A 24,438-nucleotide genomic window follows, 5' to 3' on the forward strand; every position below is an offset into this window, starting at 1 on the left:
GACGGTGAAAGCCATCCTCATCATGGAGGCAGGTATTCCAAAAGAGGGGAGCTCTCACAGAGAATGCATGATAGGTGAGGACCTTTATCAGACACTCTGTATGATATAGATTAGTCAGGCAGAATTAATCTGGGACGCATGGTTCCAGGCCCTGACTTCATATATGACTTCAAAAGGTAATTTCTCAGCACCTGTCTTCTTTTGCTAGGCAGGTGGGCACATTAATAAAATAGCATTTTCTCATAGCTACTTCCTATTTTATAGGAAAGGTATTGAGCTTAACAATTTAACAGACAGCAAATAAAAATACAAAGGGTAATAAAGTAAATCTACAGTATATCTGTCTACACCCACTGCCTCTCGTGCACAATAAGTTTGAGGTACTGAAGAGTAATTGCAAATGAAATATTTCCAACATTAAGAACCTAAATATAATCATACTGCATCAAAGGAAAGGCAGATCCTACTTTTAGGCAGATGGCTGCTACCCTCAAACAATGAGACTAGGAGGAGAGTATTGTTCTCTTCATAGTTCCTGCCTCTAAAGAGGTTTGCTTTTTGCAGGTGGGGTTGCTTGCTTATCTCAGGAGTTCACTGTTGTGAAGTGTGATCCTGATCAGTGAACAGAGGGTGCCAATACTTTATATGACAAGAGAAAATTCAATAAGAACAGGAGCCTGAGTAAGCTGGAGAGTATAACTGATGGTTAAGAAGAGCAGATAAATGTATTGTAAGCAAGGTACATACTGTGGTTCTGTAAACAAAATAATCAGTTGATGGGTAATGGTGGGGATGTCAGATCAGTTTATAAAGAACTCATCAAACAATTGGGAAAACACCTGGTTCAGAGAATATATATATATTAATTAATGTCCTGAGCTGGTCTGAATGTTCTGTTTTCACAATAGTCAACCCAACTTTCTTTAAAGCCCATCTGAGAAGGTGATTATCACCTTTTCTTTGCATTCCAAAGTTTAAACATTGCATGGACATGTGTTTTCCCTTTGTGCCCAATTGGACACCCAATTCTCACAGCACTGATTTTTAGGCCTAAAGATATTTACCCATGTAGTAAGGCTGTATTGCTATTATCCTTCTCATTTTCTAATTTCTCATCTTCTCATCTTTCCTACTACCTTCTTCCATTGGTACTTTATGATTTATCACTTGTTGTTTGTATCTTATGATTAATGATTGTAACTATGATTTATGATCTATGAACTATCACTTGTTGTTTTAAGTACACTGGGAGTTTATGCACCGGAGACAAATTCCTTGTGTGTCCAATCACACTTGGCCAATAAAGAATTTTACTCTGCTCTGCTCTACCAATCAATCTTTTGGAAGCCTACTTTATTTTTCAGCACCCTCCACCCAATATTACTAAGAGCCATTTTAAATTTAAAGTTCTTTTGTTTTTTAATTTATTTGCATATTTTGGATTATTCATGGGTGCCATTACTTTCTACAATGGGTTGGGTTGGGTTGCACTCATTAATATTCTGAATCATGGGATTGGAAGTAATCCAACTCCCTGACAGATGCAAGAATCCTCATACCATCCTAGACAAATGGCGGTCCAATCTTTTCTTGGGATAGAACTTCAGGAGACAGGCTGTTTCACTGCCTCTGAATTCTTACGTCAGGAATTCTTATAGTTCCTCTTTGCTTCAAATCAGTGTTTCTCAACCTTGTGAACTTGAAGGAATGTGGACCTCAGCTTCCATAATGCTCCATCCAGCATGATTGCACACATTCTCAAGCTGCCAAGGTTGAGAAACACCAATTTAAATTTAGATCTCACTATAAAGCTACCACCATTGGATGTTGTTTTACCTTCAGGTGCTATGGAGTAGCAGTCACCAACCTTTTGGACCTCAGGGACCACTAAATTCATAATTTAAATCCCGCGGACCACTAATATGAATTTTTTAAAAAGATAAATAATAGTGCAATATAAAAAATGCAAATAATTTTTCTGTGGACCACCAAAATTTTCTCACAGAACACTAGTGATCCATGGACCACTGGTTGGTTACCACTGCAATGGAGAGTCCTCACCCTCTGCCCTCTAATATACCTTCATGCAGTCAAATGCTACACTTCTAACCCTTAGCCTTCTCTTCTTTAGTTTAAACACATCAAGTTCATTTCACTATTCTTTATGAGATTTAGCTTGTAAGCTTCTTTCATTCTTCTCTGCACTCTTTCCAGATCCTCAGCAGTTCCTTAATTGTGCACCCAAAAAGCTGTAGATGTGGGAGAAGGAATCCATATTCAGGTTAAGAAATGGTGGTGGGAAAGGGGAAAATATGACTCCAAATAAAGGTTTCATCCTGGAAAGCTTGACTATTCCCAAATAAAGGGAACCTGGACTATCACTGTCTAGTCGCACTGCCACTATACCAGTGGCTTAGTCCATCATATAAAGGATCTCCCATTAGAGGAGATGGGAGTTTCAAATGCCACAAGAATCCCAGCTTGCATGGGTGGAGTAAATAGTTCTGGATGAACCTGGATTATAAAGAAAACTTGTTTAACAATTGGAAGGCATCCATTGACTTCTAAATCTCTTTGCAAAAGACTAAAGAAATCTGCACAGAATAGTGAACACTGAAGGGAATATGACCCTGCACAGAGCCCCACCATGACCTCAAGTAAGAGTTGTTATTAATGGTGGGTCCTTCATCATCTCCAGAATCTGCATCCATTTGAATAGTGATTGTCGTGTTGTCGTCGTCCCCCCGCCTCAGTTAGAAAGACTCTGCCTCCTCCCTGTCTTTTTCCCTTTAAGGACATTTCAAGCTGTAACTTGAGAAGTCAAGGGATGCAAGAGAAAGTTTAGCTAACTTGGCTTAGCGGCTGCTCCCGCCTCCCTCCACCATCCTCTCTGTACAAACAGCATCTACGCCACGTCACCCAGTGTCTGCACTGAGGCTGTTCTCTAATGTTCTTCCATTACTTGGTCGAGAGGAGCTGATCAGTTTCAGAGAAGGCAGAAACTTTCTAGAGAAGAAGTGTAAAAGGAATTTCTTTTACTCTGTGCAGAGTACAACCAAGTTTTAATTTCAAACTTCCATGCACAGTATTTCTGAAGATTTCTGCTGTGAGAAAGTTCGTCACCTAGAAACAAGCATAGCCAAAGAAATTTAATGAAAAGGGACCATTAAAGCAGGAAGCTGACAAAGAGGAGGAGCAGCACCTTTCCCCAAGCTTTGAGTGTGGAGAATCGGCATCTTCCTTTTCAATTTACATTAACTTGCTTTTCTTCAGATTCCTGTAGGAACATTCTTGGGCCATCATGAATGTATTTCGGATCCTTGGAGATGTCTCTCATCTCTTAGCTATGATCATTCTGATAGTGAAAATCTGGAGATCAAAGTCATGTTCTGGTAGGTATTATTATTTCTATTATCATTATTCTCTTCTCTATCTTGCTGAAACTGATGAGAAAGCCATATAGAATGGCAGGCCAGTCAGAAGTTTGTTACTTGAACACAAATGGACCACAGTGTCAGATTTTGGGATTTAGCCTTAGGCTGCTGGAGTCACATTCATCCTAGATATGTAGCACAATGTTTATTATAACATTGCATAGAGGAATATGGGGATAGCATAGAGGAATAAATATGGAATAAGGAATATGGGAAGGAAATCAGAAAGTGAGTTATTCAGCTCAGCAGCACTTAGTAATTCCTTGAAGAAAACTAAATTTCTTCCTATCCCAATCTAGATAGAAGTTTTTGTTGCAGTGGAGGCGGCAGCAAGAAAACACATTTAATCCAATTTAGAGGACTAGGAAACTTTAGACTTAGTCAAGAGCCTTTGCAGCCTAAGGCAAGCAAAAAGATGGAATCCCTTCTGTCTACCAGTATTAGGTCCAGAACCAACAGGAGGAGCAGCTCACAAAGTTGTGTTCCAACATGCTTAACAGCAGCAGGCTAGCCAAGGGAAAGCAAGGAAGGCAGAATAGCTCCCCATTTGCCCACCTTTCTGACTCTTGCCCTCAGCCCCTGGTTTTCACAGTGTTTGCAACTTGAGGCATAAATCTTACTACTATAGCAACACACACTTTTTTTGACATTTTGTGGGAAGCCGATATAGATTGGAGTTTTTATATTTTTTGACAAAACTATCTTGAATTTAGATAGCAACCATAAAGGTTTTTAATTACAATCCATTTTAACAATATCAACTTTATTAGTCTAGATAAAAATTGTTAAATTTCAGACACTGACGCCTAAAACGTATTCCTGAAAAAAGTTTCTAAAACTCCAACTTCATACCAGTTACTTAACTTTCTTGATTTCTTCTCACCTGTTACATCCTTTGCCACAAGAAGTATTTCCTAGACCTTGAAAAAAATCTTTCTATGCCCAACTTCCTGTTTGCAAGCCCATCCCACTCTATCATACCAGTCTCCTTTCTGATTCTGAGAATGAAATATCTGTTTAGAAGAAGTGGTGCTATGAAGTTATATAATGCAAACATTGTATAGTTTCTGATGTTTATGTTTGCCCATCTGATAACAAATACTACAGGAGGTTAAATAAGCAGAGACAATTATTTCTCAGTTCATACATTGTTTTTATAGAGCCTACTTGTCCCCATAGTCACCATTGTTGAAAAAAATTGCACTGATAAATAGGAATATTCATCTTTATATTTCTTCCACGTAAAGACCATCCCTATGAAATTTAGAATGTTTGTAGCTGCAGACAAGGATTATTCCAGGTTCATGTATCAGCAATAACCAGTTTCCACCAATATCCATGCAGTTCAATTTCTTCTCTAATTGTCTGTCTCCCCCATCCTCCACCCTGCTCAGCTTTTGTTTGGTGGATTTCAGAAATTAAATGTAGTATTGAAGTGGTGAATTTCTAACATCCCCACCTCCACTTTGGATGGCAAAAATGGAGGACCAGGTGTGATGTTTCCCCAAGTTCAATAACTAGAATGTCTGTGCTGTCAAAGACCAGGAGATAACCTGTGACACATTTTCTCTTTCAAATACAACAGTACATACAAGCTGGATTAAGCATTAGTATTCCTCTTGTTTTTGTATTTCCCTATTGTGCTCTCAACCCCCCATCCAGGTGTCTTCTTTTAATTTTTAAAAAGTTTAGTTAAGGCCTTCACAGTTGTGTCTGAGGCAAAACAATGGGAAAGAAACCCCAATAAGATCCAAAAAGGTCTCCATAATAACTATCTAGAGAGAGGGAGAGAAAAGAATAATGTGGCTTCTTAAAGTATAATAGATTGCTTGTAGACCTTAGCTGTACAATAAATAAGTTGACCTTGAACATTTGTAAGAACTTTTTTATGTTCTAGCTCTGTTTTCAAACTTTGAGACTTTAAGATGTGTGAACTTCAATTCCCCAGTCTCTAGGATTGGAAAACACTGCTCTAGCTCATAAAATGATTGTTTCTCAGGGACTGAGTCTACTCTTTTCTATGTTCTACAATAAGTTGCTTTCCTTTCCTGTTTTGCTCATATTGTTATTTCCAATCATTTTATGCCAGCACTTTTCTGAAGCTACCAGCCAATTTCAAATTTGTTTCCAAAAAGAGAATCTACTCAGAGTAGCAATAAAAAGTCAAAAGCCCCTTTTCCCCAGAAGTATTCCAGAATCTCTCTTTTCCCATCCTATGTGCTGAACATTTTATGAAGTCTGAGAAAGAATATCCAAGGAGGGTTAACAAATTAGCGGATGATGGGGTGGAGTTAGATCCACTAATGAATAAAGCCAGATGTAGTGCTAGTGTCCTTTCCAGCTCTCTCTCTTCACCTCTCTTATACACACAAATCAATGCACAAAAGAGAAGTCCTTGCCACATAAATGGGCTAATGGGACTGAAACATTCTGATGCTGGTATTGTTGACAATTGTAGAGAATGGTAGAGGTATATGCTCAACTCAGCTGTATACATACATTTAGAAACTGATTTTACTGTTATTGAATTTAGTGTGGATTACTCCAAAGTAAGTGTCCTCTATGTTGTAAGCTTTTTTTTCCTCCAGGGGGATTGGATGAATGGAAAGGGGGATGGAGAGAGATTAATGGGACTTTTCATTAATTTTATAGTGAATGTCTATGGAGATTCTCAGCCATCCAGGTCATGGTTGTCCCAAAGGTGCTTTTTCAAGAGGCAACTGGACTTTCTTGTTTTTTTTTTTGAAGATGTTTCGCTTCTCATCCAAGGAGCTCTAATTGTCAGAGGTGAAGAAGCTTCTCGGATGAGAAGTGAAACATTTTAGAAGAAAAACAAGAAAATCCAGCTACTTCTTGAAAAAGCACCTTTGGGACGTTCAGAATGAATGGTAAAACAATCCTGTGGGCTTCAGTTGGGCTGAGACTAAAAATTATAGGCACAATTTTCAAGTATACTTTCTAATAGATACCGAAGTGTTGTATCCCCAATCCACCCAAACAAGATAAAAATTTTGTAGCCGATTGGGGTGGATTGTAACCAATATTCAAATGTTCTTCATCAGCCCAAGAATGACACTGTGAGAAATGTAGAAAAAATAGAACCTGTCAGCCAGTTGAATGATTGAATTACAATGTCTGAAAATTTGTCTTCAACTTGCTGATTCATCCATCCACGCTTTTTCTCTTTTATAAATAGTATTTGGTTTTGGAAATAACAAATGTACAAGATTTTGGATCACTGGAATTATCCAGTGATTTCCTTCTCAGACAGAATAGAAGCATTTGACATTTTGGGTGTATTTATATGTGAATGAGAGCTGGAGAGGTACATACAAAAAAGAGACACTCTATATAGACAAATCAAGCATACCTCTTCGTTCCTTCCTCCTTACAATTGCATACTATTCCATTGTGACAAAAGACCATATGCACAGGCTGTTCTTTGGATAAACATTAACTTTTAAATTATCCTGATTCAGTTCCTACCCTCCCAAAATAAGGCAGCATGGTTCAATTATTTCAACATGTTGTATATAAAGAATAACTGCTTTTGAAAACTTCCCAGAAATCATTGCATAACTTTCTCAGCTCTTACTCGACCATTCTTCTGTCTTTAAAAAAGATTGCTAGTACCAGTCTGTTTGTAGTAAAAACTGGCTAAGCGTTACTGAGGACAATCACTAGTCTTAATGGCTTCTACTGTGTCTTATACTTCTAAAAAAAAGAGGTGATTCTAATATTTATTTTCAGCTACTTTAATTCATTTGTATCAAATCATCATTTGTTTGATGTTGCTGCCTTTAGGTAGACATTAGTCTAAAGTTTTTAAATAAATTAGTTTAGTGATTTTTCCTCTTAAAATATTTTTATATCTTTACTGTATAGATAGATATCTATTAGGTATCTTTAAACTAGAGATGGGCTGTTGGTTTGAGCTCCAAGTTTGGCAATTTGATTGCAAATGTTTTGTCATCATTCGTGGAGACATCATCAGTGCGTTTTGACTCAAAACAACTCAAAACGCACTGACGATGTCTCCTCATATGGTAACGAAACGTTTGCAACCAAATTACTAAACTCAGAGCTTAAACCGACAGCCTAACTACCAACCCGAGCTACTAATATTCAAACACATTTAGACTGGAGATCCACAAATATACACGCAATATTCCATTACTGAATCACACTGTTATTTATAAAAGCCATTTGAACAATAAAAAAATACTAATTTTTTTTTGAGCAGGGCTGCCAGATCTGGAATGTAAACATCTGGGTAACCAGTAGAGGAGTTTGAAGTTTTGTAATCCCAGAAGTTCCATTTCTGAGAGAAAATGTTAGTTTCAGGTTATAAAGAAAAGTTTCCTCTGAATTCTAAAGGCCTTAACAATAAGCTTCTGAACCTTGCAAAAAGAACTGTTTTCCTAATACTATGCGTTCATTCACCTAGAACAGCTTTTTTTTTGGTTTTGTTTTAAAGTAACACACTTTTGCAATTGCAACCATTAGACAAAATAGAATAATGTGTGAACCTGGGAGTCCTGGGCTGGACTACTCAACTGCCTGAGTGAATGTCCAGTACTGTCTCTTTCCATGACAGAAGCTGGTACTTTGATCTCAGAGGATTCTCTTGGGCAGTTGTGGCATCAGGTATCAGTTGCTGCCTCCCGCAGCCAACTAAGTAATCTGCATCTTTAGGCTTAAAGCCTCAAACAGCCTTTCCTTGGTTTCTTTTATATTTGTTGTTCATATCTCATGATGTGCAGGTATTTCAGGAAAGAGTCAGATCCTCTTTGCACTTGTTTTCACAAGCCGTTACCTTGACCTCTTCACAACCTTCATCTCCTTTTACAATACCATCATGAAGGTAAGGAAACAGGAGAATAAAACTAGTTGATTCATTTATTGAGTAATTCAGATGTTTTGAGTCATGCAATTTTTTAAGCGTAGCCCATTTTGAGTAAGTAATAGCTAAATAATTTGCCCTCCCACTTCCAAATTAAGACACTGTAATTTTAGATTATTCATCTATAGGTAGTCCTTGACTTACAACAGTTTGTTTAGTGACAATTCAAAGTTACAATGGCATTGAAAAAAGTGACTTATGACTGTTTTTCATATTTATGACTGTTGCAGCATCTCCAAGGTCATATGATCAAAATTCAGATGCTTGGCAACTGACTCGTATTTATGACAGTTGCAGTGTCCTGGAGTCATGTGATCACTTTTTGTAACTTTCTGATAAGCAAAGTCAATGGCTGAGCCAGATTCACTTTTACTAACTTAACAACTGCAATTAAACAATTAAACACCCAGGCACCAAAAGACTCAGTACCATAGATGTTTTTGCTTTCTCCAGCTGTTCATATCCCATCCTAGTGGGATTAAAAGTGGGAAGCTGCAAATTATTTCTACGTTCCTATTGTCAAATTTACCAGTTGAACCTGTCCCCCAGCTTCCAAAAGTTCAGATATGCTAAAGTCCCCATATCCTTAATTTCTCTACAAACTTATAAAACTCATAAAATACACTGAAATGCTTTCCTGCATGAATAGAGACATATAAAACAAGACTGAAAAGAAGACAAGCTTCATATTCAGGAAGCAGCTAGTGTAATGCAGAAATTCCCCTTTCCATGGCAATAACGAGAGCAACAAGGTATACCTTTCTCTTAGCAGTGCTGATTAAGCCACCTGCATCCTAGGACTAATCTTCACTGAGATTTTTTAAAATGCTACTCTCCTCCCATTGCAATGCACAGAGCATGCATGACGGCGTGAAAACAGTCATTAATATTCAGGGACTTTGGGCTGGATCAAAAATTATACAGAATTAAAACTATAGCTTACTGTGAAAAAGCCATTAAGTAGTACTGTCATTTAATGGCCAACTCATAACATAGCATTCCTGTTATGAGGTACAAAGGATGAACTCTGCACAAGAGAGAGATTGACACATTTGAAGTGTTGGAGGAGGCTGTTTATTCAACAGCCATGAAAACCAGCTATTCAGTACTAGAAAAAAATCAAGCCAAACTGGAAATAAGAATCATGAAACAAAAACATCATACTTCAAATCCACATGAATTATAAGGACAGATGCATCTCTGAAAAAGATGATACCATTCTATCTACCGCTGAGCATGGTGGATAAGACAATACATGAGGTGCATAGCTGGGGGTACTGCAAGTTACATAAATGTAACTTGCGGTACCAATAATTAGGTAATACCTGTATAGCAGCACTTGCTTCCATGCTATAAAGCTTTGCTCCATTTGCTTGACAGAAAACCTATAGAAATTTATTTCTCTTAACTGTTAAATAATTTTAAATAAAGATGGGGAAAGCCAGTCAAGTAGAAACTTCAAGATTAATTTACTTCATTGGACCCAAAAGCTTTGTGGAACTGCAGCCCACTTCATCAGATGTTAAATCTTGGAGCTTCTAACAGTCTGTGTCCGATTAGTATCACTGACCAATTATGAAAAGTTGCCCTTGAACAGGGAAGATAGTAGCATAAATGATTTCTATTTCTCTGTAGGTTATTTTCTTACTTTGTGCCTATGCTACTGTGTACCTGATCTATGGAAAATTCCGGAAAACTTTTGACAGTGAACAGGATTCTTTCCGTCTTGAGTTCCTTTTGGTTCCTGTCACAGGTCTCTCCTTTTTAGAAAACTACAAATTCACTCCTTTAGAGGTAAGATATTTGTTTCTGCTTAAGTACAATGATGTCCATATTTTTGTGAGCTCAGCTTTCTGAAACTACTTATTTAATAGCTTATGCATATTTGTAGCTTTTTGTGTCAATGTTTTGGATATTTATTTTGGATTTACTGTTCTTCCTCAGATACTATGGACTTTCTCAATTTATCTAGAATCAGTGGCTATCCTTCCACAACTTTTTATGATTAGCAAAACAGGTGAAGCTGAGACAATCACAACACATTACCTTTTCTTTTTGGGCCTTTATCGTGCGCTTTATCTTGCCAACTGGATCTGGCGTTACTACACAGAAAGCTTCTTTGATCAAATTGCTGTTGTTTCTGGAGTAGTACAGACGATCTTCTATTGTGATTTTTTTTATCTCTATGTCACCAAAGGTAAGGATCACCAAAAGATTAAGAAAAAAATGGATTATGACATGCTATCTCGTGTCTCCTGTGTCACAGGTTTGGGTTATTTCTTGGATTATGAGCAATTTAAGAGGACAGGGTTTCTAGACCAACTTTGGACACAATTCCTGCCTTGGGGGAACACTGTCAAAACCTGTTTCAGCTGGGCCTAAGCAAACACACAACAGGCTCTGCTTCCAAATTTGAATACCTCTTCCCCCCAAAAGCTTCTTTTGAGACAGCTGTCAATCAGTGATTTTGTTTTTGATTATTTGAATATTTATTTTCTGTATGAGAGAAATCATAGTTTGTGAACCTAGAAGCTTTCCCATCACCTTAGTTGTCCTTTTTCATTCATAACTTTTAACAAAAATAATGCACATGCAGGATTTTGGAGGGAATATCCATAACCATGTCTTACAAATCACAAGCAAAAAGTATACTAACTTCTAATTATACCTTGTTGTCCCCCACCCCAATCTTTGCATTCTAGGATTGCTAGATATTACTGACTGAGTAGTTACGGTGAAAAAACAATTCACCTTAGCATACTTTGTATAGAAGTCGATGTACTTTCTTGTGCTAAAGACACCATTAAATGTTCTTTGTATAGCATAAAAATATGGAAATTAAAAGGCCATTGCTTTCTACTATTGAGCTATTTTTCCTCCTCTTCTTTTAGTACTAAAAGGGAAGAAACTGAGTCTTCCAATGCCTATATGAAGATGTGCACAATGGAAGAAAGCAGATGAAGTCCCCGTTTCAGGATTCAAGACTCTTTTGCCATGTCACTATTTGAATTCAGAGCATATGCCCTTTTCTTTTACATTTCGATTAGAAAACATGATTGCACCAAAGAGACTAGGTCTAAGTAACTAACATTTCAGAACTAAACTATTTAGCATAGAAGATGACTCATCTGCAGTATTTTTATAAAGAAGCGTTCCTTCAAAACTGAAAAAACCAGATTATGATTTAACAATTGTATAATGGCTACATCCTTTTCTAAAAAGTTCACACCAATTTTCAAATGATGGTAAATACTAAAACAGCTGTGACCTAACACTCTTTCCTAAACTATCAACGTTCCCTCAAGGGATTAGAGAAAACATTTTTAAATATTCAACTTTTTTTTTAAATAAAAAAAACAAGATTTCTGAATTTTATTGACAACAGTGTTTTTATTCATACCTACAAAAGAAAACAAGATGGTATCAAAAGGACAATTTACAAACTAATAGTAACATAGCTTTTTAATATACTGTGCCTGAACATCAGAGAGCTATGAATCTCTTCTTTTCAAGTCTTTATTCACAGAACAGGAATGTGTTCAAATACCAATATGGGGGAAAAACAGTCCCCAATGATTCAACCTAAGAAGCCTGCAGGTTTTAAGAGTCTGCATCTTTTAACTAAACAAAGCCTACACAATGACTTTTGTAAAAGGGAATATAGGCTGGATATTGGTATATTTACTGAGCAAATATTATTACCAATTGGCCACATTTTTAAACTGATATGTGGAAACAAGCTGTACATGTCAGAGTTCAATTATTTGTTAATGCTCAGTCTGAGCACAACACACACCAAGCTGTAACTATGTTCAAGCTACAGTACAGCACTGTAAGGCCCTAATACAATTTTCTATTGGCAAAGATGAAGACCAAATTCCTTTAAAGACAATGGGGAAGAATTTATTCTACCCCCCCCCAACCCTACTCTAGGCCTGTAGATTTATTTCTGCATGAACAACAGCTCCATGATGTTTTTATTAAGAAAGAAAATACAAATCAGGCAGTGTTCAGTAAATGAATGTTCATTTCTAATATTTTCAATGAAGATAACTGCCAAATATATATCTTAATTACGATTATGGAAACTCAAACTGAGAAAGAGGATTTAACTAGCAAGCCTTTATTGTACAAGGTCTGTACCAACAACCTACCTGTATGATGTGCGCAGGCACACAAGTGGTTATTATTCTCCAGCCTGCTCTTATTGAGAAACATGTATTTAAATCCCATTTTTATAAGTCAAACCCACATTGCTATAAATAACTCAGTTGTTTTAACAACCTGTTTCCCAAAACTGAAAAAAAAAAAAAAGAAAAAAAAGAAAACCCCCATAGATTCTGTCTCTTAGGACAGAAGAGATTTTCCTGCCATGTTTATCTGGACATAACAGGTGAAACCAACTACTATCAACTTTCTCCTGCTACTTACAAAACAGAAACTTTAATATTTGAATATCCCATCCCACCCTCCCCACTCCCCAACTTTAAACCTTTCTCAGACTGGGAAAAAAAACAAAAATGAATGAAAGCATTTGCTAAAGTTCTCTCTCCTCCTAAAATCTAGGGTGCTACCTACCTGTAAAAGCTGAGTATAGGAGCCAGCTGAAGAAACTCACTCATAAAGCCATTGGAAACCTAGTCAGATGTGGATATAAATGCAGCTTCAAGGCATATTAGCTATCTCCTCACCATCCCTTTATGAGATTTTAAGATTTTGTTTAGCTTAAGTAAATCTGAAAAATGGAACACTTTTGCTTAATGCAGTGGGATCTCACGCATGTCCATTGAGGAATCTTGATACCAAGTAAATGGATCAGATGATGAACATATAGGAACTGTATAGATTCCCCATGTTTATAGATATACCTTTTGTTATAAGTACAACTTCAACCCCCGAGTTGAAATTATGGGGCAGATGTCATTTGTGATATCTTGGGTGAAATCTAAGAGCCATAGAAAAATCCAATAAAAATAAAGTGTAGCAATTCTGTGATTACACCTAAGGTGAAAATGCATTGCAACAGAACATTAATCTCCAACACTTACATCCCTTTTGCACAGGGCTGGTAAGACATTCAGAAGCTGCAGAAACGCTAGCTAAACTCAAAATTATTTTTACATTTTGTAGAAGTTTGAAAGAATAAGTAGAGTCAAACCAGAGAAATTATCTTCCCAAATTCTCCTATGTCAAATCCAAGACCTCATTTCATTAGCTGTAGAAAATCTAAGTCTCAATTTCAGTAAGCAAAAATCACACATTTAATATTCCGTTAAAAAGGAGGTACTCCTTAGCACTATCTTTTTTGATGTTTATATTATAGTGATTGCACCAAAGTCCTCTCCACAGCAATTTTTCATACACAAGCCTCAGACACAATAACAGCTGGACTGGGACAAAACTGCCTTGTAGATCTTTCTTTTTTGAGACAGAAAATTTCAGATTACATAATGCAAGGCCATAAGGTAATTAGTTTTCCATAGCTGATACTAGTTTTTAAAAGAAAATCAGTTAATGTGTACCAGGACCATTTTTGTGGGCACAATTTGGATGGTAAGAAAAACATCACTATGGAGATGGTGTTGAGAATGGGAAGAGACAGAAAAAGTGAGAAAGGGTTGCAAATCTTCACTGATAACCACTAAATGAAGTGGCTTCATTTGCGTGAAGGAGGAGGGGGTGGTGGCGGTGGAGGATACTGATAACTGGCAGTCTGCCCCATATAGCCCATCACACTGGTGCCAGGAGGCTGAGGAAACTGTTGTGACATGAGAGGCTGTGGCTGCTGGCCTGAACGGCCCATCCCTGCATACTGCTGTTGGTTGGTGCTTTGTGAGTTTCTCCCAGCATTAGCAGTGCTGGCTCCCCCATACCCAGCAGCACCATATTCTGCCCCATAACCACTTGCTCCATAAGTTGCAGTTCCATAGGCTCCCTGGGCATAACCATATTGGCTTTGCTGTGCCCCAAATGCAGAAGTTGCATTTCCGTAAGCACCACCATAGGCTTTGTTGGCTCCATTGGCAAAACTGTCAGTGCGATCACGGTCTCGGAAATTACTTGAGTCTCTTCGGCCATCCTTAACTCCCCGGAGCCTTCGCTCACACTCCTCCTGGTACATCAAATTAGGATTGTTGGATGAATTGCTTGTGCGATAACGAGAACGACCACCTGGTAATATATACATACAGACAGACCTGAATTTAGTAATTTCCACTGAATATTTTCAATACAACTAGACATGTTTACTAGTTCATCATGAAGGCCTTGTGTAACTTAACAGAGTTTTTCTTTACTATTTTGATAATACACACCCAACCGTTTTATTCTTAAAAGCACAGGCAAAAGATTGAAAATCATTTTTACTTCACTATTAATGAAAGCTGTCATTTTCTATTCCTATTGAAAGCCTTTTTTGTCAGGGGACAATGAAGAAAATGAACAATATGAGAGACATGGGGGGGAGGGGAAGTCACAGTGGAAAGCAAACCACAAAGAAACACTTGTTAAAAAGAGGATATATACAACATATATATATGTATATGTATATATACAGACACACACACACATATACAACATACAAATATATATTTGTATATATATGTGTATGTTGTATGTTGTGTGTTTGTCATGTCATAGAAATAAAACAACAGAAATCAAACAAAAAACAAAAAAAAAAATCACTAAGTCAACAATAGTTTCTTTATATACCAAAAAATAAAAAAAGCCTTTTTTGTTCACCTTATTCTGGCATGATAGCGTGAATAGAGTGAGCAATTATTGGCTACAAAGAAATAAGTTGTGAAGATTTATTATATAACTTTATAGTTTTTGCTATAATTTTAAATCAGATTATCCAAGAACAGATCAAAAATGTGCAATAGCAGCAACAACAGGCAAGCTAACCTGACGTGCAAGTTGTTTTGGGTACAAATATAATGATTAATTAAAACTGTAGATTTATTCACACTAAAGGTAAAAAATAAAGGACTCCCTGCAGATTTTACTCCGTTAATGGTTGCTAACTATAAGGTGGAGATGTTCATCTCCCTTTCAATTGTCATCGAGTCAGCACTGTCCAAAGACATTTCCGTGGTTGTGTGGCCAGCATGACATGATGGAATGCTGTTATTCACATTAGAACCCACTTTAATTATTAAAAAGGTTAGAAACACTATTGCAAGAACAAAACTCTCTCTTTTATGAGTAGCCTGCAGGAGTTATGACACACAAACAATATTCTAATTTTGTTCTCCAGCATGTTTAAAATGTCCAAAATTCTAAAGGTATCATTCCAGAGAAATACCATTTAACTTGAATTTCCAGTAATATATATGCTTTGACAATATATGAAATATTCCTGACTCATAATATGCAGATGTTGGGCTCTGGAAACATCTTTCAATAACAGAAAGAATGAAGTTTAGATGAGTTGAGATATACAGAAGGAAATGTATTTGTTTTAAAGAATGATTTATCCTCTTAACAAGTTTAATGAAGTGTTATCACATGCTGGGAACCCATACCCAGCTTAAAGACACTGAAACAGCCAAAATACTCCAATCTCTTACCTCCTCCACCACCACCACCTCTGTGGTCCACAAGCTGCATCAGTTTTGGATTGATGGCTTGATTGGCTTCTTCTAGAACTTTTATTAACTCTCTAGCCTGTTTCAGATTTCCTGGTGTGAAGAATGTATAGGCAGTGCCTTTGTTGGTACTACGGGCAGTACGGCCAATTCTATGCACATAATCCTCTGAACTGTTTGGATAGTCGTAGTTTATCACAAACTTCACATCTTCCACATCTTGTAAGACAATCAAAGCACAGTGAGGAATTGAGGAGAGCAGTGGAGGAAGGATGTGCCAACAGAAGGTGGGGAGCACAAATGCAAGTGACAGTAACAAGAGAAAAGAAAAAAGTTAGTATTTGTAAAATACAAAGACAGTAAAGACTCTTCCTAACAGAGCAAAAGGCTAAACTAAGATAATTGTGCACAAAAAGGAGTTTGTGATCAGAAAACAAATATCAAGTCAAAGCAGTTCATAATTCCTCTCAAAGTCATCCATCTTTTGCTGCATGCATGTCACACACACACACGCACACACACAGAAATTGTCATGTTTGAAACCTTGTCTTATATAATTCAGGCAATTTTGTTCCACAACAGCATTTCAAAAGGGAACAAATGTCCTATTTTTATTACAAATGCAGCAAACCAGAGTGAGCAAGAGAGAGAACTGCTGAATACTTTAACTCTGTTAGGAGAAGTCTACAAAAACTAGCAGCACAAGATCACTTACCTTCAGGTTATCACAAGGGATAGGACACAAACCTTTTCCAAAAAGGTTTAAAAATAATTAAATATATTTCCCCGCTTCCTGATATCCAAAAGATATCTCAAGATAGTCAGTTTACATAAATAGATAACTAGCTTATTTTAATCTTCCTTTTAAAAATACACACTAACATTGATCACACCACCACGTTCATTTTAGTGAAAATTTTAGCATATTGTTTACAGTGTAACCTAAACAAAGAGAACTCAGATGCAAACATTTAAAGTCATAAACATCTGAGTTTTCAGAAATGAGGACAGAAAAACAAGTAAATGTTAGTGTACTGTTCTGATATAAAAAAAATTGACAAACAAAAGCAGTATTACATTAAAATTTAACAACCCATTAAAAATCTGCATTTTACAAAGAATATTCAAAATATATCCAAGATAAAACACAGATTGACTTTTTCTTTTAAAAAAATGAGAAACATTCCCTGTTTTGTTACCAGACCGATGCACACTCCCTCCTCCTGTGGGAAATCGCTGCAGCCGATCCCGTCTCTTTGCCTTTTATTTTTGGCGGCCTCCTTTCGAAAACTCCGCCCTCTGACACGGGACCACTGGAGCGCGGGGAGCATGCATCAAGGGTCCATGGCAGCGAGAAGTCCCCACAGACGCTCACTCTGTGAACTGGCTTAGATGCTTCTCTGTAGCCTATTTGGCCGTCAAGCGCCGGAGAACCTGGGTTCACGTAAATGTTTCAGGTCCTCCAACACTTTTTGTCCCTTCACAGGGCTTAAAGGGGCCAAAATTGAAGATGCAAAAAATTACATCCAACAGGTCAGGCTGCATCTATTGCCCAGACTGCATCAATTTCAAATAAAAGGAAGGGGGTGGGAAGGAGAACAAAAATGGAAGTGGGCTGTAGTAGTGGCAAAGAGATGTTATGTCTGTTTCTTATTACAGCAAGGGGGGGCTCCTCAATCTTTCCAGACTCCAAAGTCCTGAATCACACCAAAAAGTGAGAAGGCAGATTTCACAGGGGGCAGCGCGAGTCTCCAACTAGGGTCCTTGGTGCAAAGGGCTTGTGTTAGATAAGGACAGGACAGCACACCGTGTGCATTCACATCTTCATAGCTAGGGCTTCACTGGAGTCTGACAAACAGCAGATTATGGACCTCAATCGATCCCATTATGTATATCCATTAGCAAGATGGTCACAATAAATACCAGGGAGCACTTGTTTATTGGGAAATACAGACATTGTCAACAATGAAGGTACTCGGGGATGGATTTTGCCAGAAAATCCATGAAAGGACAACAAGGAGGGGAAAGGAGAAGGCGGGGCCAATTTTCACCTTCGAATGGCAGTTATGACATCCATATTATATGGCTGGGGACTCAGGGAGAGAACATGCAGTTATAATGCAGGTTTCTTACTATCTATCTTGCACTGATGTAAAATTGTGCTCATCACAGTGTTTCTTCCACAGAATTTGTTCATTCTAAAAAGGAATATGACTACCTGGGGATGCTTATCCACTGAGATGCCCCCCAAAGGAATGTCTGATTGTTAATTGGGAGGGGCAGAAACTAGCAAACTCGATCATCTAGAAAGCTGCTTCGACCACCAATGTAGATATGTCCCCAGACCTGCACTGAGTGATCGGCAGCTGATATCAAAGTTTCTGTTAAAGAAAACAAACAAAAAGAAATTTAATGATTTGACTTTAACAGAGTGAAGTGTAACCAAATTTTTAATGAACAGTGCAGAGGGAAATTTTCTGCCCTGGGGGTGATTCACAAACAAGCCATTATGGGGCACTCAACTTACCTGGAAGGAGTTTTCTGAGACCAATGTTCATTTGAGTAGAAGGAAAAACCCTGGTGACTCAGCCAAAAAGCGCGCGCCCCTGTTCTATGTTTTAGGTAGAAGCCTTCACTTTCCAGGAACTTGGAGGAATTCGTCCAGAGATTTGCCAGTTAGATATTGTATTTTTATGAAGTAGCAAACTCTGGGCCCCAAAACAAGCCAAGATGTTATTCGTAACAAGAAACAGACCCTGATACCTTTTCCCCACAGCCTAAGTCAAGTGGAGAAGGCAGAACGGGGAGACTGTTTTCTTCCAGTAGTATCCAAATGAGTTGTTTTGGGGAAATATATGAGGAGAAGGGCTGATTTAAGTGTCTAGGCAAGATGCACAAAGAAGCTACCAGCACACAGCAAGCCTGTTTAAAAACCAAAATGTTGCCAACCAAAATATGTCCTTTTGCTTTATTTATTTTTTTAAAAAAACTGGACTCACCCCTTCTCCTAACAGCCCAAGTTCTACCTGCATAGGTCCAGACATGACCCCAGAACACAGAGACTGAAACCATATGAACTAGAGGAGCATTGGGATAATTTTGGAGATGGCATGGGAGAATGAGTTTTATGTGAGGAAAAGACTTGTCATTTTTCAGAAATGCTAACAAGCAGCTGTCTTTCCAGCATTTTCAAGAATAGCTTTTAACTGATCCTATATTTAAAATACATCTGAAATATTTGAGAAATTACTTTTAATAAAAGATTGAGTCTACTGAACTCAACATTAACTGAAAACCTTTTAGGAATGTCTTTTCAATGTTTTTCAAGTATCTACAACCCCATTTAAATCTACTTTCTGAATGTACTAGAGGTAGAGATTTGAACATTAAATGTAAAGAACAATTGAATTGTTTGCTTAAACATCCAGGAGATGAAAGCACTGAAACGCTGACAGATTTTTATTATAACCCTCCCTTAAAGTTTTTACTACAACCTCAACAATCCAACTGAGGAGGAAAGGTGAAAAAGAATATGTGTAAAAAAGCAAAATATGCTCACACATATAAATCTTATGTATTGTAATATTGAAGTGGGGCTGTTATAATGTGCAATTACATTAGTAATGCATTTGGGCAAAAAAGGATTGTTAAGAGATGCTTGTTCTACCATCTGGTAATTCTGAATAACAACGTAATGAATACAGTTCAGTCCTAGCCACCCAGCCACAAAGCTGGAATTAAAGGAGATGGGGTATAGTGGAAGAATTGGGTTGAGTAATTGGACGTCTCTTCTCCCCATTGGCGATCGATTAGTCATGCCTAGGCCTTGCTGCAGACCAAAGCCTGTTCATTAGGAGCAGGAAGAGATTTTGAATATGAAAGAAAAAAAAGATCAATGTTAAAAAGGCATTTCATATATGAGAAAGTCACGCTTTAAAATTCTTTGGGGGGAAAAATGTCAATCTAAAGAAATGACAGGCAGGAAGCTCATGTATACAAACCTAGCCCACGAGATGCAACATCTGTGGCAATGAGGATAGGAGCCTTTCCAGAACGAAATTCTGAAAGAAAAGAAACAATCTTGATGTAAATCTCTGGTTCATAACAACACATTTTAAAAGCTGTTTTAGTATTAATGTTTACATTATGCAATAAAAATGTACATAGCAGCTGGTTGAATAAAACAGAGCATTCTCTGGGTAAATGAAACAATCTTTTTTCTACAACTCACCATTAAGCACCCAATCTCGTTCAGGCTGACTTTTGTCTCCATGAATACACATAGCTGGCCAACTGTAACAAAGAGTTTTAAGCATTCTCAGCTACCATATATTCAAAAAATATGAACCTTTTTACAGTTTAATGATATAAATGAATATATTTTAAAACCTCAATTTAAACATTTGGGAGATCTGTTAAAACTAAAGATGTCTCATAAAGATTCATTTTTGTGAGTTGCATTGTCATTTGTGTAATTCTGGGTGTTAAGCCTATTCAATTAGGGTGAATCCTGAACACAAAATTTGCCCAGGCTATCCAGAGTTTATTAAACCAAGGACTACTAAACCAAATGCTTACTGTAATTTTCAGGAATTTTAAAGAAAGACTTTTGGTTTGGAGTGTGTAAAATTTTGATTTAGAAATCAAAACAAAAAACTGAGAAACTACTTTTCAAAACAATACCATACTTCTGAAGCAAGGGATGCTTTTTCATAAATAGAAGCAGGTTTTTCTGAATGAAGATAGAAATCCATATTTTTACTTTCTCTGCACTGGAGGAATTTTATAATCAATTCAAATAACTTAATCAAACTTTGGGGTTGAAAGTATTTGATTCCAATATTGGCTGATTCCCATCAGTGCTAGCATAATATGTAACTAAACAGAGGCTAATATATGTGCAGAACCCTTTTGGAGATACAAGTATATTAAATCATTACATCTGAAGGTAACATCAAAAAACATTTTGGAATCAGATTGTGTTCTATCCTTTGCTTATATTGTCAAATTATAATCTGCGTTATTTCAGAAATACCATAATTTTCTATTTATCATCTTTTAAATGTTATTTTCATGTGTATGTTAATAAGTCCACATCCCCTCAAATTAATGGTATTAAACTGGTACTATTTGTGCCCCCCCACCAAGCTAAAACAGCAACTGGGACTGGAATTTCCATCTCTATGCAGCTGTAAAGAGCGACATGTGATTGCATTGCTTAGGAACAACAACCCAGCAGTCCTAGTTGCTGGTAACTGAATCCCATCGATTGTTAGACAAGGAGACACCCCAATCCAAGCCGGAGGGGGGGAGAGAGAGAGCAGGTATGGGAATTGAAGCACTCCGGCAGTTGTAAATGTGGGTGTCCTGGCAAATGTCTGAGTTTTGATCATGTGATTGCAGGGAAATATAACAGCCATAAATTCAGGGACCAGATTAAATACCATTCATTCACTGCTGCATTGACGATGCTTCAAATCGTCGCTGAAGGAATTGTTGTACTGTAAAGACTATCTTCTTTTCTTTTTATCATTTATAGTTATCATGAGCTATAACAATCTTGTAACATCTATTGCTATTTTACATGAACCATGGCATTCTATGGTAACTTTTCAAGTAGTCAGTCTCATCTATCCTTTCATAGGATTTAATTATAATTCACTAAAACCTCTTTACTATATCTGTCTTTCCCAATTTAATACTAATGTTAAAATCAAACCTTACCCATCTCTACGCATCCTTCGTGTTAGGTCATCACATCGCCGTTTTGTTTCCACAAAGATAATAGTCTTATTCTCTTTTTCAGCCATAATTTCTTCCATCAGCTGTATTAATCTTTTAAACAAATACAAACAAGAGATACTGTTTCATTCTTTTCCTGTATATTCTATTCTGTGCACCCCTCTACAATTAATGAATTACTGTAATTGGCCACAATGCCGAAAAGGGTGAATCAAATCCTCCACCGCACCCCGCACCCCTCGTCATCCCTGTTCTTTTGACAGAAAAAAATTAAAGAATTTAGGTGTGTGGTTTGAACTATTTCTAAAATGTCAAAGCAAATAGCACTGACATAATGGTTTTCTTAGAGGGGCTTTAAATACAATTAAAATAAAGACAAAATAAAAATATTAAAAAGATTTTGCTAAACTTAAAAACATTGATTCTACAGCTAGTCTTCAACTTATGATCATTCATTTAATGACTGTTTAAAGTCTAGTCACAGTGGCCTCAGAAAGGCTACTTGACAGCATAAAGCACTTGTAGTCATCATAAAAACTCTCTCTCTCACACCCAGAGCCTGTGGTCATATGATTGCAATCTTGGTGCCCGACAAACTGTTTGCACTTATCAAGGTTATCAAATGCCCGACAATGATGTGATGGCTACTTACAATCTTCTCTGCTGACCTTCCAAGAAAAGTCAATGGGGAAGCCAGTGGGGAAGGATGCAAGCCTAAATGTTGGGGGCTGACTGACAAAGTTGCCTACTGAGGGGAACTGAACTCCTCTGGCAGGATGGAAAAACGGAGCTCAGATCCCAAAAGTCCAAGCTCCATTCTTGCAACCTGCCAAAGCAGTTCCTTCTAGTCATGAGGAAAACTGAACTGGCAGGCTGCTCTTTTAGTCCATCTGCTTAATAACCTGGGAATTACTTAATGACCACAACCTGGAGAGTCGAGATTATGGTTGTTGAGAAAAAGTCACGTGGGCATCCTGCTTAACGACCACTTCATTCACCAACTAAGATTCCAGTTCTAATCGTGGTCATAAGGCGAGGACTACTTGGAATCAAGATAAAATCTGAAGATAATATAACAACATCCATACTTATGATCCTTCTCGTTCTCCATGCACACATCCACTATCTGCAGGATATTATGATTGGCACTCAGCTCTAAGTTCCCCACATTGATCTGGACATAATCATGCAGGAAGTCCTCAGCCAGCTGTCGCACCTCCTTTGGCCAAGTGGCACTCCACATGAGTGTTTGCCTGTCAGGCTGAAAAAAGACATGTGTTATCTCGACAGTAATCTTTAAATGAGAAGTCAAGAAGAAACCTAAACTATATTAAGAAATACTGACCCGTATTTGATCAACAATTTTACGAATCTGAGGTTCAAAACCCATATCCAGCATTCTATCAGCTTCATCCAATACAAGATATGTACAGCGGCGAAGATTAGTTTTCCCTGCTTCCAGGAAATCAATCAGACGGCCAGGTGTAGCAATACAAATTTCAACACCTTCCAAAGAACAGAACAGAACAGAATAAAGATAGTTCAAAAAGTCAGACAATAATCTGTCATTTACAGGGCTATAGAAATACATGGACTATTTCATGAACATATTGTGCAACTTCAGTTTATACTACTAAACAGACTATAATAATTTTTATGTTTGCACAAAAACAATTTATTTAATGAAAATAAAATACCATTTTCCATGTCCTGGCTCCTTTTTTTAAAAAAATGGTAGTTTTTAAAAAAAAGATTCGCTAGAGTTGGACATGCATGTGTTTTGTGCATACATATGCGCAGTTATTCCCAAGCAACCACATTAAACACCCGATAACTGATTAATCATCCCAAGCTTGTTTATTAATTTATTCCATCTTATTCCAATGCAAAATTGCCATTAGTCATATTAATAGTGGTTTTAATAAAGGAAGTTACATATAGTTAAGTTAGATATATATAAATCCATCATACTTACCTCTTTCTAAATCTCTAATCTGGGGGCCTTTGGGTGCTCCTCCATATATACAGGTACTCTTCAGTCTTGAACATTTACCATAATCATCAGCTACTTGTTGGACTTGTTGGGCCAGTTCTCGAGTAGGAGCTAAAACTAAACACTGGGAAGAAACCATCCATAACACTGAGTGATATACTTAATTTTTTGTGCTTAAACTTCAGAAGCAGAACTTAGAAAACTGCCATCTCCAATTAGATAAATAAGACACATAACTGCAGCCTGTAAACACAGAGATCAATAAGAACAACTCCTCTACTCAGAACTGCCAATAACATCTATACTCAGTCATTACCTTAACAGCTCTTTAATCCTTGGTTAGGACTTGAACTATTAAATTTTTATGAGCCCCAAATTGTGAATTGAAGATTAAATTTTAAATAATAATAATAATACTCACAATTGGACCATCTCCCCTTTCCAAGTATGGTTGGTGGTTTATATGAACAATTGCAGGTAGCAAATACTGAAAAAAAAGAGAACCGTATTTCAGTTGTTACAGCTAATTCAGATGATAGCTAATTAGTTGTTTTAAATCATTGTACATCCATTCTTATATTCTCAAGAAAACAGCAAGAAGACATTAGAAGTTAAACATAAAATTAAACAAGAAAGATCTGGAGTAAGCATGGCAATAAGTAAGCATACAATTTCAATTAAAAATTCAGCTTATAGCTTCTTCCAGTTTAAGTCTCAGAGGGATATACTAAAAACAGGATAGATAGGAATAATAATAATAATAACGCACTAGTGTCC

The 24,438-nt window shown here is 37.1% G+C and overlaps 2 protein-coding genes across 2 annotated transcripts in view; one reads left to right on the forward strand and one right to left on the reverse strand.

Moving 5' to 3' along the window:
- KDELR3 (KDEL endoplasmic reticulum protein retention receptor 3) lies at positions 1-11,707 on the forward strand. Its single transcript, XM_034402763.3, has 5 exons — positions 1-3,392; positions 8,198-8,298; positions 9,973-10,131; positions 10,282-10,534; positions 11,229-11,707. The coding sequence occupies exons 1-5, from the start codon at positions 3,302-3,304 to the stop codon at positions 11,267-11,269; spliced, it is 645 nt and encodes a 214-aa protein (XP_034258654.1). The 5' UTR covers positions 1-3,301; the 3' UTR covers positions 11,270-11,707.
- The window catches only part of DDX17 (DEAD-box helicase 17), a 20,478-nt gene continuing 7,747 nt past the window's right edge, over positions 11,708-24,438 (reverse strand). The window contains exons 5-13 of the mRNA XM_034402761.3: positions 24,083-24,148; positions 23,644-23,785; positions 23,014-23,174; positions 22,757-22,929; positions 21,651-21,761; positions 20,158-20,219; positions 19,928-19,987; positions 15,909-16,145; positions 11,708-14,508 (exon numbers count right to left, since the gene is read on the reverse strand). Coding sequence (XP_034258652.1) covers positions 13,994-14,508; positions 15,909-16,145; positions 19,928-19,987; positions 20,158-20,219; positions 21,651-21,761; positions 22,757-22,929; positions 23,014-23,174; positions 23,644-23,785; positions 24,083-24,148 — 1,527 coding nt within the window. The 3' untranslated portion in view covers positions 11,708-13,993. The remainder of the gene's footprint in view (positions 14,509-15,908; positions 16,146-19,927; positions 19,988-20,157; positions 20,220-21,650; positions 21,762-22,756; positions 22,930-23,013; positions 23,175-23,643; positions 23,786-24,082; positions 24,149-24,438) is intronic.

Source organism: Pantherophis guttatus, chromosome 7, assembly GCF_059756535.1.
Source record: "Pantherophis guttatus breed Tessera chromosome 7, ASM5975653v1, whole genome shotgun sequence".
NCBI lineage: Eukaryota > Metazoa > Chordata > Lepidosauria > Squamata > Colubridae > Pantherophis > Pantherophis guttatus.